The sequence below is a fragment of the Chenopodium album genome, chromosome 10 (assembly GCF_948465745.1).
Source record: "Chenopodium album chromosome 10, dcCheAlbu1.1, whole genome shotgun sequence".
In the NCBI taxonomy this organism is placed as follows: Eukaryota; Viridiplantae; Streptophyta; class Magnoliopsida; order Caryophyllales; family Amaranthaceae; genus Chenopodium; species Chenopodium album.
In genome coordinates this window covers 59,031,170-59,047,196 of record NC_137843.1, presented here as the reverse complement: position 1 = coordinate 59,047,196, position 16,027 = coordinate 59,031,170, and the positions used below count along the sequence as shown (strand labels likewise).

At 32.1% G+C, this 16,027-nt stretch overlaps 1 protein-coding gene and 1 long non-coding RNA gene across 2 annotated transcripts; one reads left to right on the top strand and one right to left on the bottom strand.

Annotated features, from left to right (window-relative positions):
* Positions 1 to 2,391: 2,391 nt before the first annotated feature.
* On the top strand, positions 2,392 to 8,631 carry LOC145564354 (mitochondrial carrier protein MTM1-like). The gene is made up of 11 exons (XM_081624676.1): positions 2,392 to 2,557; positions 2,823 to 3,132; positions 4,123 to 4,212; positions 4,313 to 4,441; positions 4,858 to 4,917; positions 5,006 to 5,176; positions 5,308 to 5,401; positions 5,554 to 5,645; positions 5,737 to 5,886; positions 7,285 to 7,343; positions 8,210 to 8,631. The coding sequence occupies exons 2-11, from the start codon at positions 2,845 to 2,847 to the stop codon at positions 8,340 to 8,342; spliced, it is 1,266 nt and encodes a 421-aa protein (XP_081480802.1). The 5' UTR covers positions 2,392 to 2,557; positions 2,823 to 2,844; the 3' UTR covers positions 8,343 to 8,631.
* Positions 8,632 to 10,371: 1,740 nt separating this feature from the next.
* LOC145564353 (uncharacterized) lies at positions 10,372 to 12,069 on the bottom strand. The gene is made up of 2 exons (XR_014094808.1): positions 11,690 to 12,069; positions 10,372 to 10,689 (listed from the first exon to the last, which is right to left on the bottom strand). It is a non-coding gene; the product is annotated as an uncharacterized LOC145564353 (long non-coding RNA).
* Between the last annotated feature and the right edge of the window lie 3,958 nt (positions 12,070 to 16,027).

Here is a 16,027-nt window from a genome sequence, read left to right as displayed (position 1 = left end):
AATTGAATTTTAAACAAAAGGCCAACGTGCTCATTGGGCTTGGATCAGTCTTTGAGTGTGCATGGGCTGTCTCATCGTTTTTTACCCATTTCACTTTATGTGTCTTTTCTCCGATGCTTGCTTGGTTGTCAAAAATAAAATGTTCATATGGTCTAAGATATTGCTTCTATTTTACTTCGTATTAATTATTGTTTCGGCATCGGTATATATTAGTTTTACAAATAACAACACAATAAAATTTGATACACTTGTCAATGCATTAATTTGATCAAAAATTCCTATTTTGATTTGTGTGCTCTTCAAAGTATACATTTGATCATTAATATTTTTAATTTTAATTTTTTAGGAAAAATATCTTTATTTAATATGTAAACAAAAATATAAAAAATTAATATCATAAAAATATACATTGAGACAAATCTAATAGTGTTTCTTCATTGACTCAAGATTCAGATCACTATTCCTTCCATGTTTAACCAAGTTTCCACTTTTTAATGGGTGTAGATATAGACTCTGTATTAATGAGAATTTTGATTTTTTAAACAAGTATAAGTATCATTTTGAAACGGTGAAAATATTGAGAAATTATTTTAAATAAATTAAATATATTACTCTGTAATATTATAAAATTTTATAGTAATAATAACTATTTAACATTATGTTACATATAATAACCCCACACAGTTTGCATTTTTACAACTCCATTCTCCATTTCTCCGTCACAATTTTGAAGCTAAGATTAATATAAACATATCATATATTAGAAGTCAGAAATGCTTAAATTGAATTACATACTGTATATAATAATTATTCATATAATAGTAATATTGGTGGATTATGTGACATTTTAAAAGGTTGAACATGGCGTAATGGCAGCCGTCAGCCTATATGGAAACATATCAATGCCTTGATATTAATTGGTACGTCATGACTTTGTTTTTAATAAATAATTTGATTGGATCATGGCAGTTCACACGTACGTAGCTAAAATATTGAATGTCCACCTCAAAACCCAAAATCCTAAAAATGGGTTACACGTATTGCTAACTTTTACAGGTCCTCTTTTGCTTGCCCATTCACATCATAGATAAGATCAAACCTAACTTCCCTCTTTGCCATGCTATAATGCAATTATTCTACCAAGTTTTTGGAATATCTTGCTCTTATATCGACATTGTGTTGATAGCTTAGCATTATTAATGAGTAAAAGTAAGCAAAAGTGTTAAAATTTGAAATTGCTATTGCATTATTGCTATAAGGTATAAATTGTATAGCCATATATATATATACACTAATCAAATTCACAAGCAAATTTCTAACCATTTTAATAAGTGATACACATATTTTTGGGCGAGTTCTCAAACTCTCTCATCAAGGGCGGCTATTTTAAGATTTTAGGTAAGGGGAAGAAACAAGATGATTTAATGTGATCAAGTCATTACTAATTAGTAGTAACATACAATAACTACATACGAAGTATGAAGTGTTAAGAAAACTAATTTAATCATGGCTTTCCAAAACTTTGCTTGTAAATCAAGGATTTTAAGGTGACAAACTAATCTTTATATTCGGTTTCTCTATAAGAGCAACTTCAATGGTAAGCTAATTAACAAATTAGCTTGTTATGCCACATAAGATTATAAGCTAATCACTTTTGTAGCTAATTTCTACTCCAATGGTTAGCTAGTTGCTTGTGATTTATTTGAGTCTCAATTTGTTAATTATCTTTTTACATTTAATTTTATAAATTTATCAACCTATCTTTTTGGCAAGTTTATTTCTCAAGCAAATTAGCTTAGCTAAGCTAATTTGCTTGACCAAGCTAATTTAATTTGGTAGCTCCAATGGTTAAGCTAATAGTTAAGGAATTTTCTAAATTGCAAGCAAGTCCCTAGCTACAACCATTGGAGTTGCTCTAAGTCATCACAATCCAATATGTGTTTGCTTATTACTAAGAAATCCATTGATTTGAAAAGATTTCAATCGATTCAATTTTGAATTCGGTCTATTATCATTAGACAATTCTAAACACAATTCGAATATGATTCAATATTAGAAGTATATTAAGGAATAACAAAGACCAATAAATAAGAATATATTACTCTTTAAGTGCAACATTCTAAAGATCTCAATCATATATTTTTTTATACCGCAATATATTAAGTTATTAACAATATATATACCTTAATTATCCTTAATTAATAAGGAGTAATATATAATGTATCTTTTCTTCAAAAAAATAAAATAAATAATATATAATGTATCTCTAATATTTAAGGTCTACATTGATAAACCTTCCACCTTGGACCATATATACTTCCAATTCATCTGCACCAAATTTTTCTTTGAGGAATTTTTGACTTTGAAAGGAACCAATTAAAATTGACTTTTCCCCCAAAAAATAGGAGAACCAAAATAAAACAACAAAATAAAAAAGAAGTAATTTGCCGGAGCCCAACATTGTAAATTTGTAATAGTTGAAAAAAAACCACCTTTGCGCGGCTACCCTAGACCCTTCTTCAAGGTTTTTCGCTTCTATTTCTCTCTCCTGTTTCTGGTAATTTCTCTCCCATTTCATGAAATTCATATTAGTTCTTAATAATATTGTTAGATTATTATTACATGTTATGATCCCTTTCCCAATATTCGCATATATTCTTGCTTAAATTTTGCTATAAAGTTTGCCCCTTTTCAATATTCTGTTACTTTAATTCCGTTGTTCTTTATTTTTATTGAGTTTTTGGTTTCTGGGTATCAAGTTCTTGTTAATTTAGAGTGACCCATTTTTTATTTTTTTTTTTGGTTTTATTTTGGGGTTGTAGGGAGAAAAAAGTGGAGAAAAATATGGTGGAATCTGAAGAAACACACATCAATAATAAGCCATGGATGAGGTCCGAGGAATCATATGAAGATAATAATGGGTTTATGAGTGAAGAAATTAATGCCATTATTATGTCAGAACATTTGATTCACGGGTTATTGAAGCCACAATCTCAATCTGTACCTCAAAATCAGTCAAAGAAGAAATGTTCAAGTGATACAAGATCTACTAATTTGGCTGCAAATGCGCTTTCTGCTGCTGGTGCTGCCTTTCTCTCTGCTGTCATTGTTAATCCTCTTGATGTTGCCAAGGTTTGTATTAGTTTGAGGTTTTGAGCTGTATTTTTGTAAGAATATGCATTGTTTGGGATAATTAGATTACTGGTTATCTATAATTATTCTCATGCTAATTGATATAAGTGGGTGTTCTTGTGTTGGTTTGCTGAATTTGTTTTGCGGGTAGAGAATTGGTTTGAATGGTGATTTCTATTGGTATTGTGTGTTATAAGAGATTGTCGATTTCATAAGTAGGACTTTGCAACGGAAACAACGATAATCTAGTATGAATTTCGCTTTTGCTAGGCATAGGGAAGAAATGTACAGATGTAAGTGACTAAGCTACATTATATGCCTCTAGGGTAGCAGTTGCTGCATTTCATTTTAGTTATTCATGTAGGAAATGCCATGTAGTTTGGCAACTTGGCTGGACTACAGTTGTTTAGTGTTCATTTTGGCATGTTGTTCCAAAGTTGTTGAAGTATTCTCCACGTTTTGGGTGTGGTGTAGGTTTACCTTTGTTTTGGACAACAATAGAAGTGTGAGAATGTATGCTTCACAAGTCATTAAGTCAAGATGCTGGATTATGGTTTACAAAAGTAGAAAATTATTGGCCTCACTGATAAATTTCCTTGTGATACTTGAGTTATTTTCCGTTGAATAAGGCCTTGAGGGTCAGACTGTCAGAGAGTGCATCTAGTGACTGGTTTTGGAGGTTTATAATGGCCAAATGCAACAAACACATTACATGTAACAGCCTCTTTATGGCTTACGTGTAGGTGGTTGGGGTGTATTATGCTACTATTGCTTAGTTGAGCGGACAGTGTCTGTTACTCTGATTTAGATTGATGGCTTAGGAGAGGATTTGCCAGCCTCTTAGCTTATCTGCTGTTGATTTTGGCCACCCCATACAACTTTTAAACTTTAACCATGGTCAAATGAATTTGGTGATCTAAGGAGTGTATTGTGTAGACTGGGTTTTCGTCTGTGTAAATAATACTCACCTGCATCTCTCATCTATGGCAGACAAGGTTGCAAGCACAAGCTGCGGGAGCTCAATATGCACATCCATTAAGTAATGCCCTTAGTCGCATGGCAGTTTTTGGACCAAATATGGTATATTTTTTTACTATTAAAGACTGAACCAGTGCTATTGCATGGAATGTTTATGTATAACATTCATTCTTTACTTATCCTTTTTTACTATTGATTGCAGTTGTTTGCAGATTTAAGGTGTTCCCCATCATGTGCTCGAGCTGGCATTCAGGGAACGGTATCGATGTGTCCACCTGATTGTTTTCAATACAAAGGAACTCTGGATGTTTTGTGCAAAATTGTCCAACAGGTTAGTGTTTTTAGCTCCTTATTTCTACTCAAGGGGGTTAAATATCTTACATCCATTGACCCAACAAAGCAATACAGCATAAAAGTGGCTGATAACACACCTATGTTGACAATTAATTTTGTTGTGATTGTACATCCCTATAGGCTCCCTATTGTACATTTGAACCTTTCTGCTGTTTGCGTTTGATCTGTCTGCCCAAGGTTTTGTGGGTATTTGTGCTAGAGTTCTAAATGTTGGAAATTTATAACTGTCTGTGTTCTGTTGATCCGTCTATTTTATTCAGCAGTGAATCTATTACCTGCGATTACAATTCTTTAAGGTCCACACCATTATTAGTTGTATACTTTAGCTTTACTTTGTGTTCATTTTTTTTTTCTTTCTATTTAGGGTGGTTTTTAACTTTAGTCGCTGTGCAGGAAGGAGTTACTAGACTATGGAGAGGAACAAATGCTGGTTTGGCACTGGCTATACCGATGGTGAGCTTCTTGTAGATAAATGTGATCTCAATTTTACCCACTTAAGTTTTAGGTTTGACAAGGTAAGTTCTGCTGTGTGTTACAACAGGTGGGAATTTATCTTCCCTTTTATGATGTATTCCGCATCCGCATGGAAGAATTTGCAGCTGAAAATGCTCCAAGTGTAGAGCCATATGTCCCATTTGTTGCCGGTGCTTTAGCACGCTCCTTAGCTTGTACCACATGCTATCCAATTGAACTTGCTCGAACACGAATGCAGGTGCTTATCCTTTCCTGTCTTGCTAGAGTAGGGATGCACTACTGTTTCTATTTTATTTGTTGGGTGAATCACTGTAAATATGCTGTTTTGGCCCTCTCAATTATGAATTTTTTTCTCTCTCTTTATTGTAGGCATTCAAGGAGACTGGGAAGAAGCCTCCTGGTGTATTGAAGACCTTAATTGGGGTTGTTTCAAATGCCAAAAATGCATCCTCTCAAAGCAAGTGTAAGTTCATCCTGGCTGTTATGTAACCAATGCAGTCTCCTTTTGCAGTCTTTACTCGTTAGTTTTTAGTCCTTTGAAGTTTTTTTTTTCCACGGGCTTATCTTAATGCCTATTTAAGTATCTGACATATGTTCACTACTTTCCTTTGACAGTGCAAAGTTACCGCGTTCTCTGGACAGGCCTTGGAGCACAACTTGCTCGTGATGTACCCTTTTCAGCAATCTGCTGGTCAACCCTTGAACCTGTACGATCTTATTATTTTTGTTCTGTACTGCTGAAAGTGTTTTGTTTTGTTGCTCTAATTATTGTTGCTAATGGGTACCTTCACACAATAGATGAGGAGGAGACTTAGTACTTTAACGGGAGATGAAGCAAGTGCCATCACTATTCTCGGGTCAAATTTTGCTTCTGGGTTTGTGGCTGGAAGCCTAGCTGCTGGTGCTACATGTCCTTTGGATGTGGCTAGAACACGCAGACAAATAGAGGTGTGATTCAAACTTAATCTGCTTGATTCAAACAAAATCTGCTTTCTTTGGCTGGACATGATACTGGAGTGTGGTATTTATTATTTGGAGTTTTGGACTATTGACAGATGACCACCCCGAAGTGGTGCATTTAATCTATACTGTGCTTAAGTGCAAAATGTGCAAAATTACGTAACTCTACTCGTAAATCCCAATGTGTGCAAATTAACGTCTTTAAATAGTTTCCGTTGTCAGATTTTAAAAGATGGTTCACATATCTGGATTCTTCACCTTGACAATGATAAGGTGCTTCATAATACATTTACATTGCTTAAGCCATTAGTCAGATTGGTAAATTGATGATTTTTGTTCAATACTTCAATGTAATTAATTATCCACAACTATTAAACAAAAAAAAAAACAGTCTTGGTATTGTAGGCTTGTAGCTCCTACTATAATTTACCTCTAAAATAGTCTAGCCTCTTTCTAAACCCTCTCCAATGCTTTTCTGTTACTGAGTATAATATCACCTTTTTGATACCACTTTCTACCTAGTCTCCATAATTTTATGGCAACATCTTTTTTATGTTTTCTCTCATTACTTGGCCCCTTGCTATGCACCTTAAATCATTATAGTCATATCCAAATCACATTATAGTCATATCCAAATCATTGTTATAAGTCACATTAGTAGGAATAAAACCATTTTGGGCAGAACAAAAAAGTAGTTGACTTCCCTCAAAGGGGAGAAAATCTGACACGAAGTGAATTGCTTCTGAGTGTGAGGGTAAATGTGGGTTCTCATGCGAACTTTAACATATGATGAATGGAAAACATTGAAGGGTGTTACTCCATAATTTGTACTAAAATAATTTTGTGATTAAGGGCCCAAATTAGAGGTTTTATTCAAGGAATCAACCCAAGCCTGATATCCGTTTTACTTATGCTAGAAGGTCCAAGAAGTAACCAGAAGAATGCTGAGCTGGAAGTTTGTTAGAAATCAGTTTTGGGGTGGAGGCTATAATAGTAATCCATGAATAAGTTGGTTGTTAGTTTGTTATTTTGATTCTCTGCTTTAGCTGTGTTAGCTTGCTTAATTTGGGTATTAATAGTAGTTTGGGTTAAGGGGAATGCATCAAGAAATTAATTGTGAAAGTTTGTTGTGGAGAGCACCTTCCTCTCGAAAGAAGGCACTGTATTGTTGAACACCCTGTTTGATAATACAACTATCCCCCTTGGCCACCATTTTCTCTATGTATTTAGCTTACTAAGTTGCTGTTCTCATACTAAGTCCCAGCATTTTATTATAATTTTTAAAAAAAAAGTGTTTGTAATCTTTATATCCTTGTAGAATTTGTTTGGATAGTTTTATGAACCTTATTATCTCAGTTCTGAACGCTATTATTGTTGATTTTCCAGAAGGATCCTCACAAGGCACTCAGGATGACCACTAGGACGACTCTAATGGAGATCTGGAGGTAGTTCTTTTATCTTTAATTAGATAAACTTTTTTTTTTTTGAATCTCGACAAACATGAAAATTGCTTGATGCCTGATATGTTGGTTAGAACTAAATATTTATTGCTAATGTTTCTCGAAAAGGAAATGCAAACGTTTTTGCTGTAGACAAGTGTAAACTAGTGAACTAGACAATGAGACTGTTTGGAGTAGTTGTGGTTACGTTTATTATATGATTTTTTTCCCCCTTATCAATGTAAATTAGTTATCTTGCTCATCATCATTGTGAAAATTATTGAAATAAATGGGTTTTTGCCATCATACTAATGAATTGAAAATTCAGCTATTATGATCTATGTAGTTTTAAAAGAATTTAAAAAAAAAAAAAAAAAACACCTTACAAATTGATCTAAGATGCTAGGTTTAGAGAGATATGTAAGTCGAGATTTTTAACTATCAGTGAAACATCTCCCAGCATGGCTGTATGATAAATGAAATTGCATTTAGTGGAAAATTTTTCTTTCCTACATGCATATGTTAGTCTTACAAAGCTTTAATATGGAAGATGTGCAGGAAGAAAATCTGATTTTACCTACAGTTTTTGCTCTTTTCTCTCTCTCTTTTTTCTTTTTTCTTTTTTTTTTTTTTTTTTTTTTTTTTTGTGTGTGTGTGTTGGGGGGGGGGGGGGGGTGTTTGAAATGTTGGCCTCCTTTTACTGAGTGAATTGTATTGTGACTAATGGAGAAATGAAATGTTCACTCTTGCTTTTCCTTGTGTTCCTTTCTGCAGTTTGTTGTTCTTAATTGTTACATTTTTTTTTTTTTATTATTAATGATAAACCCATGTGTGCCCCTGTTACTGATGGCTGTGCTCAAATATGGAAACAGGGATGGAGGAATTAAGGGTCTCTTTGCAGGGGCTAGCCCTCGTATTGCTCGTGCAGGGCCATCTGTTGGGATTGTGGTTTCATTCTATGAAGTTGTGAAATACATAGTTAACACTAGGATAACCCCTGCTTAAAGTTATTGGCAGTTCACATAACTAGGATTAGATCGCTCATCCAATGAAGAATGCAGTTTTTGGTTACTTGGCTTCAGAAAATACAGTCTTCAAAGCTACATAAATAAAGCAAAGAACAAAAGTTCGGACCTTGAAATATAATTTTGGAGGTTACTCAAGCACAGGTATAGATTATGTCAGGTTACTTAACAGGTCTGTTTTCAAGGTTGAGCAAAAAAATTTTGTTAAGTACAGTATATCCCGAAGTAATGATAAATTTTTGCTGAGAGTTTTCTCGGTTTTCCTTGTACATTTTGTATTCTCACCTTTTGTTTTTGCTTTTATGTATACCAATTTGGGTTACATCATTCTTTTTGCAAGATGCTTGTAGTTCAGATTTTGTTATTGGTGATTCAAATGAGAAGCAAGGGGTTTGTATGGGTGATGAATTTTCGTTCGAGTAATCGCATATTCGCATGTGGTATGGTCCCCTTGGATGCAATAATGCAGCACCAACATCCTGCATCATCTAGCATGGTCTTTTCATGTCCTGATGTTGTTCTGTGCGATAATGTGGCTGATTTGATAAACCCTACATTGGGTTCATGGACTCAACGTTGGTCCATCAATTATAAGTAGTACTCGTACTACGTATTTTCTTTTATCATTTTTTTTTTGACATCAGGTTAAAAATAATTAAAGTTACTCAAGTGTACAGAGTACAAATTTATTTTAGGAAACTAATAATACAGATTTACAGTCTTAACAAGACAATTATCGTAAATTTTGCTTACTCTTTTTTTTTTTGGTAGCTGTTTATTAAATAAATTCCTACTCATCATAGATGAAAACTATAACTGTTGTAATTTCTTAAATCTTAAAACTTTTGACATTATTCAAAAAAAATAATGACATTTATATATTGACAAACGTAATACCCATTAAAAAAAATAAAAAATAAATTTTTTTTGTAGATTTAGAATGGAAGAGCATGCATGTTGAAGACTAAGTTATGATTCGCCAGACGCCAACGATGAGGTATTGATTCTCTTCCCTCACTAATTAGTAATTACCTTTGGTGCTTATTTGCTTAATCATAATAGTCTTATTTTTCTATTGGTGTTAAATAGGCCTAGTTCACGCCTCTCATTAAAATTGACAATATGTTTTAAATATAAAATAATTTATGAGTCACTATTCAAAGACGGCATGAATTGACCTAAATCGAAGGGAAAATTTACTATTTCCTCAAAAAAAAAAAAAAAGGACCAATTTACTACCTCTAGTCGTACTAATACATGTGGTAGTAGGCATTATTATTTATTAAAAGTACTAAGCATTTTTTATGAACATGGAACAAGAGAATTTTTTTTTTTTTTTTTTTTTTTTTGAAGAATACTGAATTGATAATTCTAGTTACTAGCAAGATTATGTAATACTCGTATCAATTTTCTCGTTTCCTTGAGAAAACACCAAAAGTTTAACATGTATTGTTACATTTAAAGATTTACAAAATATTCTATGGATTAACAAAAGTTGCTTTTAAAGACTAGTGAAGTAAATAGTCAAGGTCATGACAATCAAATGTCATGATATTCACTCTTTAGAATGGATTTTATAACTTTACATTAGAGAAGAAAAAATAAAGTACGGATTTTTCATTTTTACGAAACAACTTTCGTTCTAATAAGACCAATTAATGGTAGGTTGGTGACTTGGTGCACACAAATCACCCTCAGCTCCCTTCTTGTCAATAAGTACACAAGGTACTTTATGTCTGTCTCCATCTGTTTGATATGGAATACTCCCATGAGAACAATACACAAATACACCAAAAGGCTTCGTTTTTTTAAAAACACGAGTCTCAACTAGTTTAGCTGGTAAAATCTTAAACTCATCATGAACTACAAATGCAAGCATAATGTATTCAGAATACCAAATGAAGGGGGGGGGGGGGGGGGGGTGAAACCGAAGGAACGAGATAGAGGCCATAGCTGTATTAGATGAGATAAATTTATGTGCAAATAAATGAACTCATAATCACCCCATCTAATACAAATTAGATGTTACACCACCATGTCTAAAAGGGCTCAAATACACCTCCTAGTCAATCACAATCAATCATACTCTCTATAAGCATCAATTAAACAAATTGGGAATAGTTACACTAATCCCACTCTCACGTTTTTATCTTTTGAAAGAAAAATACACCAAAAATCACGAGCACTTTCGTCATTTTTAGTGCTCAAGGTGATGTTACTTATGATGATGCCTCCATTGTTGCACTTTTTAGTTCAATGGATGAGGTATGTAAGCGCCAAGGCGACAAGCATCAACGCGTATGCTATCCCTTGATCAATGCTTGTCCCTGAAAGGTATCAATTGAAGAACACAAGTCAATTGTGTGTACATAATATACGAGTAATCGCCTACTAGGCTACTATTATTAATTCATACACGATGAAGTGGTTGAGGGCGATGATTCTAACAAGTGTGTCAATTTCAACTATGATATACCAAGATTTTGTTAGTACCAAAAGAAATTGCAAGCACATTGTAAAATCTTGGATATCATTTGCATTATGATACTAATTTATTAGCAAAAGAAGTGGAGGGAGGTAAATCTTATCTAAATCTAAATCAACCACCTTTGACAAACATTCTATCTGCTACTATTCTAATTTTCATCATACTTCAATCATATAAAATTTCTCCTAAGCTCGGGATTGAATCTCGCCAAAAAAAACCATCCAGGATAAACAAAACCACAAATAATACCATTGCTTAAAATTAAACCCTTTTTTTCCCATTAATTTCTCAAAATTATTGAAATTTAATCTAATAATCACCAAACCCTTAATAGCCGAAACCTTGGCTAATAAAATGCAATAATTAATACGGAGTAGTATTTTCAAATTTTGGAAACAAATCTAAACTTCAATAATATACCCTTTTATAATGGTTAAACAATCAATGCATTGATTTTACAGGGGGCAAAAAAAATCAAAACTTTCGTTCTAAAATATAAAATTCTGGGTAACCAGATTCGTTTCCCCCAGTTTTGTCTGCAATGACATAGATCTACAAAATGCGCAATCCTAATAAAATGCAGAACATAAATACATTCTTGTTTTTTACGAATGAATGTTAGGTTTTTGATGAAATGTCCCAAAGAAAACCCCAGTTTCAATAACAACAAAAATTCTTGGATCTGACAACAACCCATTTTTGCATTTTCACCATAGTTATTGGAAATGCAGAAAACCAACATACCCATCTCATAATTTCAATCAAAGTCCAATAATTTCAACGAAATAATCACATTATTTTAAACAAAAAAAATTATTAAAAAAAAAATGAAAAATTACCGTCACTGGTAGGAGCAGGTGCGGGACCCGCAGCTTGAGCCTGAGCCATTGCAAAGATGAGAGAGAAAACAACCAATACAATGAACGAAGCCTTTGCAACCTCCATTGTTGTTCAACTCTGTTTTTTTCCAACTTTTATAAAAAATTTAATCTTTGGTTAATAATCTCTGGTGCAAAACAAATAAGAATGCAGGGATCTCTACAGCCCCTCTCTCTCCTTAAAAATAAAGGGTAGAGAGTGGATTAGAGAGAGAGAGGTTGTAGAGGGAGAAAAAATGGAGGAGAGAGAGAGAGAGAGAGAGCACACAAAGTGTTTGATGAAATGCGTCAATGAAGAGGCAGAGCAGCATGTGCTGGGGGTAGAAGGAGGGGTCTTATAATTGTCTCTTGTGTCGGCTTTTTTACTGGGACCCCACTAATTTCAGATTGTTTTTTCGTTTTCCAGTTTTTATTTTACATTTTTTTGCTGTTTTTTTTTAATAAAAAAAATATTTTTATTTTTTATTTTTTGGAGGGTTGAGAGAGGCATTAGGAGAGAAATTGGTGGAGGTCCATTCCTTTTTCATAGGGTTACAATTATTTATAGTGCTATAAATTTCTTTCTATTAGTAGTAGGTTTTTTCTAAGGGAATTGGAGATTTTTCTTTTTTTGGTGTTTCAATTAATCGATAATTCACGACCTATTAGACTTATTTAGATGTGACTCGAATTGAAACTTTATTAGAGGAAAAATTGTTCTAACTTTCACTTGTTGTATTTTGAGAACTTAGATTGATTGCTTGCAAATTTGTACATTTTATATGAAGTTATATATCATTAATTTTGACGTATCTGATATAAATATTTTCATTTTTGTTTCTCTTGATTCCAACACTTTTGACAACCTTTTTCTTTATTATAAATCGATTATTTACTTTTGGGTGTAATTACTTTTATCAAACATATTGTTGTTGCCGGATACTCTTTCAAAATTAATTTAGAACTTATATCATAAATTCATAACCTAAGTATTTATTGAAATAAAAAACAAAGATGTCACTTATCATTATTCAGAAAATTATCTAGGTGCTTAAAAGAAGAATTTCAAATAGTTTTGGCTTCTCGTTGCCAGTGAAGCAATCCGTTACTTATTCACTAAATTCTAAATTTCTAATACAACTCATAAACATATTATTGGACTTTGTGGGATATATACCCTTAAATAAAATAAATTAATTATCTTAGAGGGATACTACCTAATTCCAAAATGTGTATATTATTGCTTTTATATGATAAGTTTGTTAAATCATATCTATAATTTAAACATGGTTTTCTAAAGTATTGCCAAATGATAATATTCTAGAAAAATATAATACTCTCTTATTTCATTGGTTCTATTACTATTGTAAATCCAAAGATAAACCAAGAATGTAAGTAGTACGTACTTCTAATTATAAGCGAGGAGTATATCCTTTTTTTTTTTTTTGATATATTTATAAAATATGTTTAGTTTACGCAAACTTTATTAACTTGATCTTATTTACTAATCTCAAATCGAGCTTAAGCTCATCAATCAATTAAAGTCATTATCATCGTTATTTGTTTTTTATATACGACTTTAACTCTAGCTATCAAAATACGAGTTTATCATCCTAAAACCTTTAACTAAACATAAAATTTCAAAATTAACCACGTTTGTTTGGAGGTCATTTTAAAGAATTAAATTAGTATCGAGGTTATATGTGGTGTCCAAAAAAAAAAAAAAGGCAAAGAATAGCCAGAGCAATTTGCAAAGGACATGTGATAAGGACTTTGGGCCATGTGACCGTTTGTTACCAAATATTTTGTTCCAATTTTTAAAAATTTGATAACGGCCAAAGCGGTCTTCATTCTCTCTCATTGTCATGGAGTTAATAATAATAATCCTTTTTTGCTTTGTTGTTTCCAGGATGTATCCTCTCATTAACAGAAAATTGGACCATTTTACAACTCAATTTACTCAATCAAACTAAAAGTTAATTTGTTTTTAATTCTAGACTTTTGAAAAAATGTTTCATTTATGTTAATAGTTAGAATATGTAATTATGATTAAAATTTAAATAGTTCCGCGTATTTAATTTTGATTCACCATATATCTATAAAAAAAATTAGAAAAAATATTAAGTTCCGTAAATACTATAATCATTGAATAAAGATAAGAGGTATACCTTCCAACCATGAATTCGAGAGTTCAATTTTCATGGCTATCTTAATGATATTTGATTATCATATAGATATAGATATGGAGTGGTTGCTTACTTTTGTTTAAGAGGTTCAAATATTAAATACGAGTTCTATTTCGTTATCTAAAGATAATTTACTTACAATAAAACTCCTCTCCAACAAAGTTTCAGATTTCAAATTCAAATTCTAAATTAAAAGTCAATATCCTAACAGCTTCAACCTAAAAACATTGAATAAGTTAACGTTATTACAATCATTTTCTCCTTAATTACTTTATTTCAAAGTTTTGTTAGCATGACATTAACCCCAAAGCACATAATGCGTATTAATAGAGAAGAGCAAATATTCGACTTACTTGCATCAACAATTCACCTTTAACAACTAGAAATTGTTTATTCTTGTACGGAATATCAATCAACAATACGTTATGATAAACTAAAACGATTATATGTGAACCTCTACGTGATTACACATGGGAAAAAAAAAAAAATTATACTTAGCTATTAATTATGCTAGATTGATAAATAATGCATTGCGGCGCTAATGTATTGTGATTAATGTGTAATTTATTTATTTAATAATTTTTATTAAAAAATCTCAGTGAAGGAATTTCCTTAACTTGTTTCCATCACAGAAGTGAAAATTTTAATTGATTATTCTAATTTTGTTTTTGTGTGTTAACCAAACAACTATCCAACTAATTAAATCTCATAAATTTTGACTTTCGCAATTATATGTTGTCAACCAAACAAGACCTAAGTTATTCCAAAATTACGCTATTCTGGCCCTCCCCTTCATCCATATCCTAAATTATTGGGCTGATACATGGTATAAAAAGTTTGGGCTATAAGATCGAAGCTGGTGTATGTTGATCATGTTTGAGTCCAGTAATAAACTAGAAGCCTTGTCTTTTTCACTTCTGAGATGGAAAACAGACTGACCTTTGAAGGCCCGGGTCAATCAATCCGATAACAATGGAAATATTTATATTTTGCAAAGCATAAAGCCTAAAAGTCCTATGTTAACAAAGGGTTAATAAATGATATACATGAACATTACGTCTTAATAGGTGAATAAAACACACCATTATATTATGTCGTTTGTGCCCAAAATGATCCATTGAAATGCTTCCAAAGTCACAAAATACAATTTGTCCTAGATTGTATTTTTCGTTTGCATACAGTAAAAATGTACCTAATCAATTAGAGTAATTACCATTAGAGGAGCTAAGCTATTATATTTTCCTCCTACGTAAGTTAAAAAACCCTTTTATATTACTCATCAACTCACAAAAACTTGAACATCAAAGAGCCCAAAGAAAAGTTCCCATGGCAAACATCCTCTTCTGTTTAGCATTGCCAATAACGGGAAGGCCGTATTGCTTGAGCAAGCAATCAAGCTGCCATTCCGGCATAGCTTCATAGTCGGCTTTTGAGTACCTAGGATAATGAACGGGCATTCGAAAATTATCCGTATGTGGCGTATCCATTGATGATTTCATGCACATACACATACCCTCTTCTGAACAATTTTATTTGTAAAGAGATGTTTGTATATATTGTGATTTTTGTGCTAGGAGAAATGATAAAACCATGAGGCCTTTATATATATGATTTTGTTAGTTTTAGTAGGTAAAACTCAAACGTAAAGCTAGCAATGTATGTATGTATGAATACATTTTTTTTGTGACACCAATATCTTAACAACCTATTTTATAAGTCACAAGTCACATGTGAACCTTCAAAGAAAACGAAAGTAATTGCATTTTACAAAACAATGTTATATATTTATAATTGAAATATTATATTTTTCATATTTAAAGATTATACAAGTATATGCAAATATATTCTAGTCAAAATTTGTCCTAGATTATACAAGTATATGCAAATATTATACTTTTCATATTTAAAGATTATACAATTTGTCCTAGATTATACAAGTATATGCAAATATGTTAAATTGGCTTGATTTAAAAACGCGGACATAAATTAATTGTGATAGTCAAAATTTGTTTTTACTAATTTTGCATATATTTTTATTAGTAATTTAGAGGAGTTTTTGGCAAGAGATTAAGGTTGATAAATTCAGAATTGGAGGTTAAAGATTAAGATTGGAGATGAAAATTGATCAATTATA

Bases quoted from the DNA above. Each gene is read 5' to 3' on its own strand.
- LOC145564354 (XM_081624676.1), top strand. From the start codon at position 2,845: ATGGTGGAATCTGAAGAAACACACATCAATAATAAGCCATGGATGAGG. The intron at 5,646-5,736 runs GTACGATCTTAT...TTCACACAATAG, and splicing joins GCTGGTCAACCCTTGAACCT to ATGAGGAGGAGACTTAGTAC. The intron at 5,887-7,284 runs GTGTGATTCAAA...TTGATTTTCCAG, and splicing joins GAACACGCAGACAAATAGAG to AAGGATCCTCACAAGGCACT.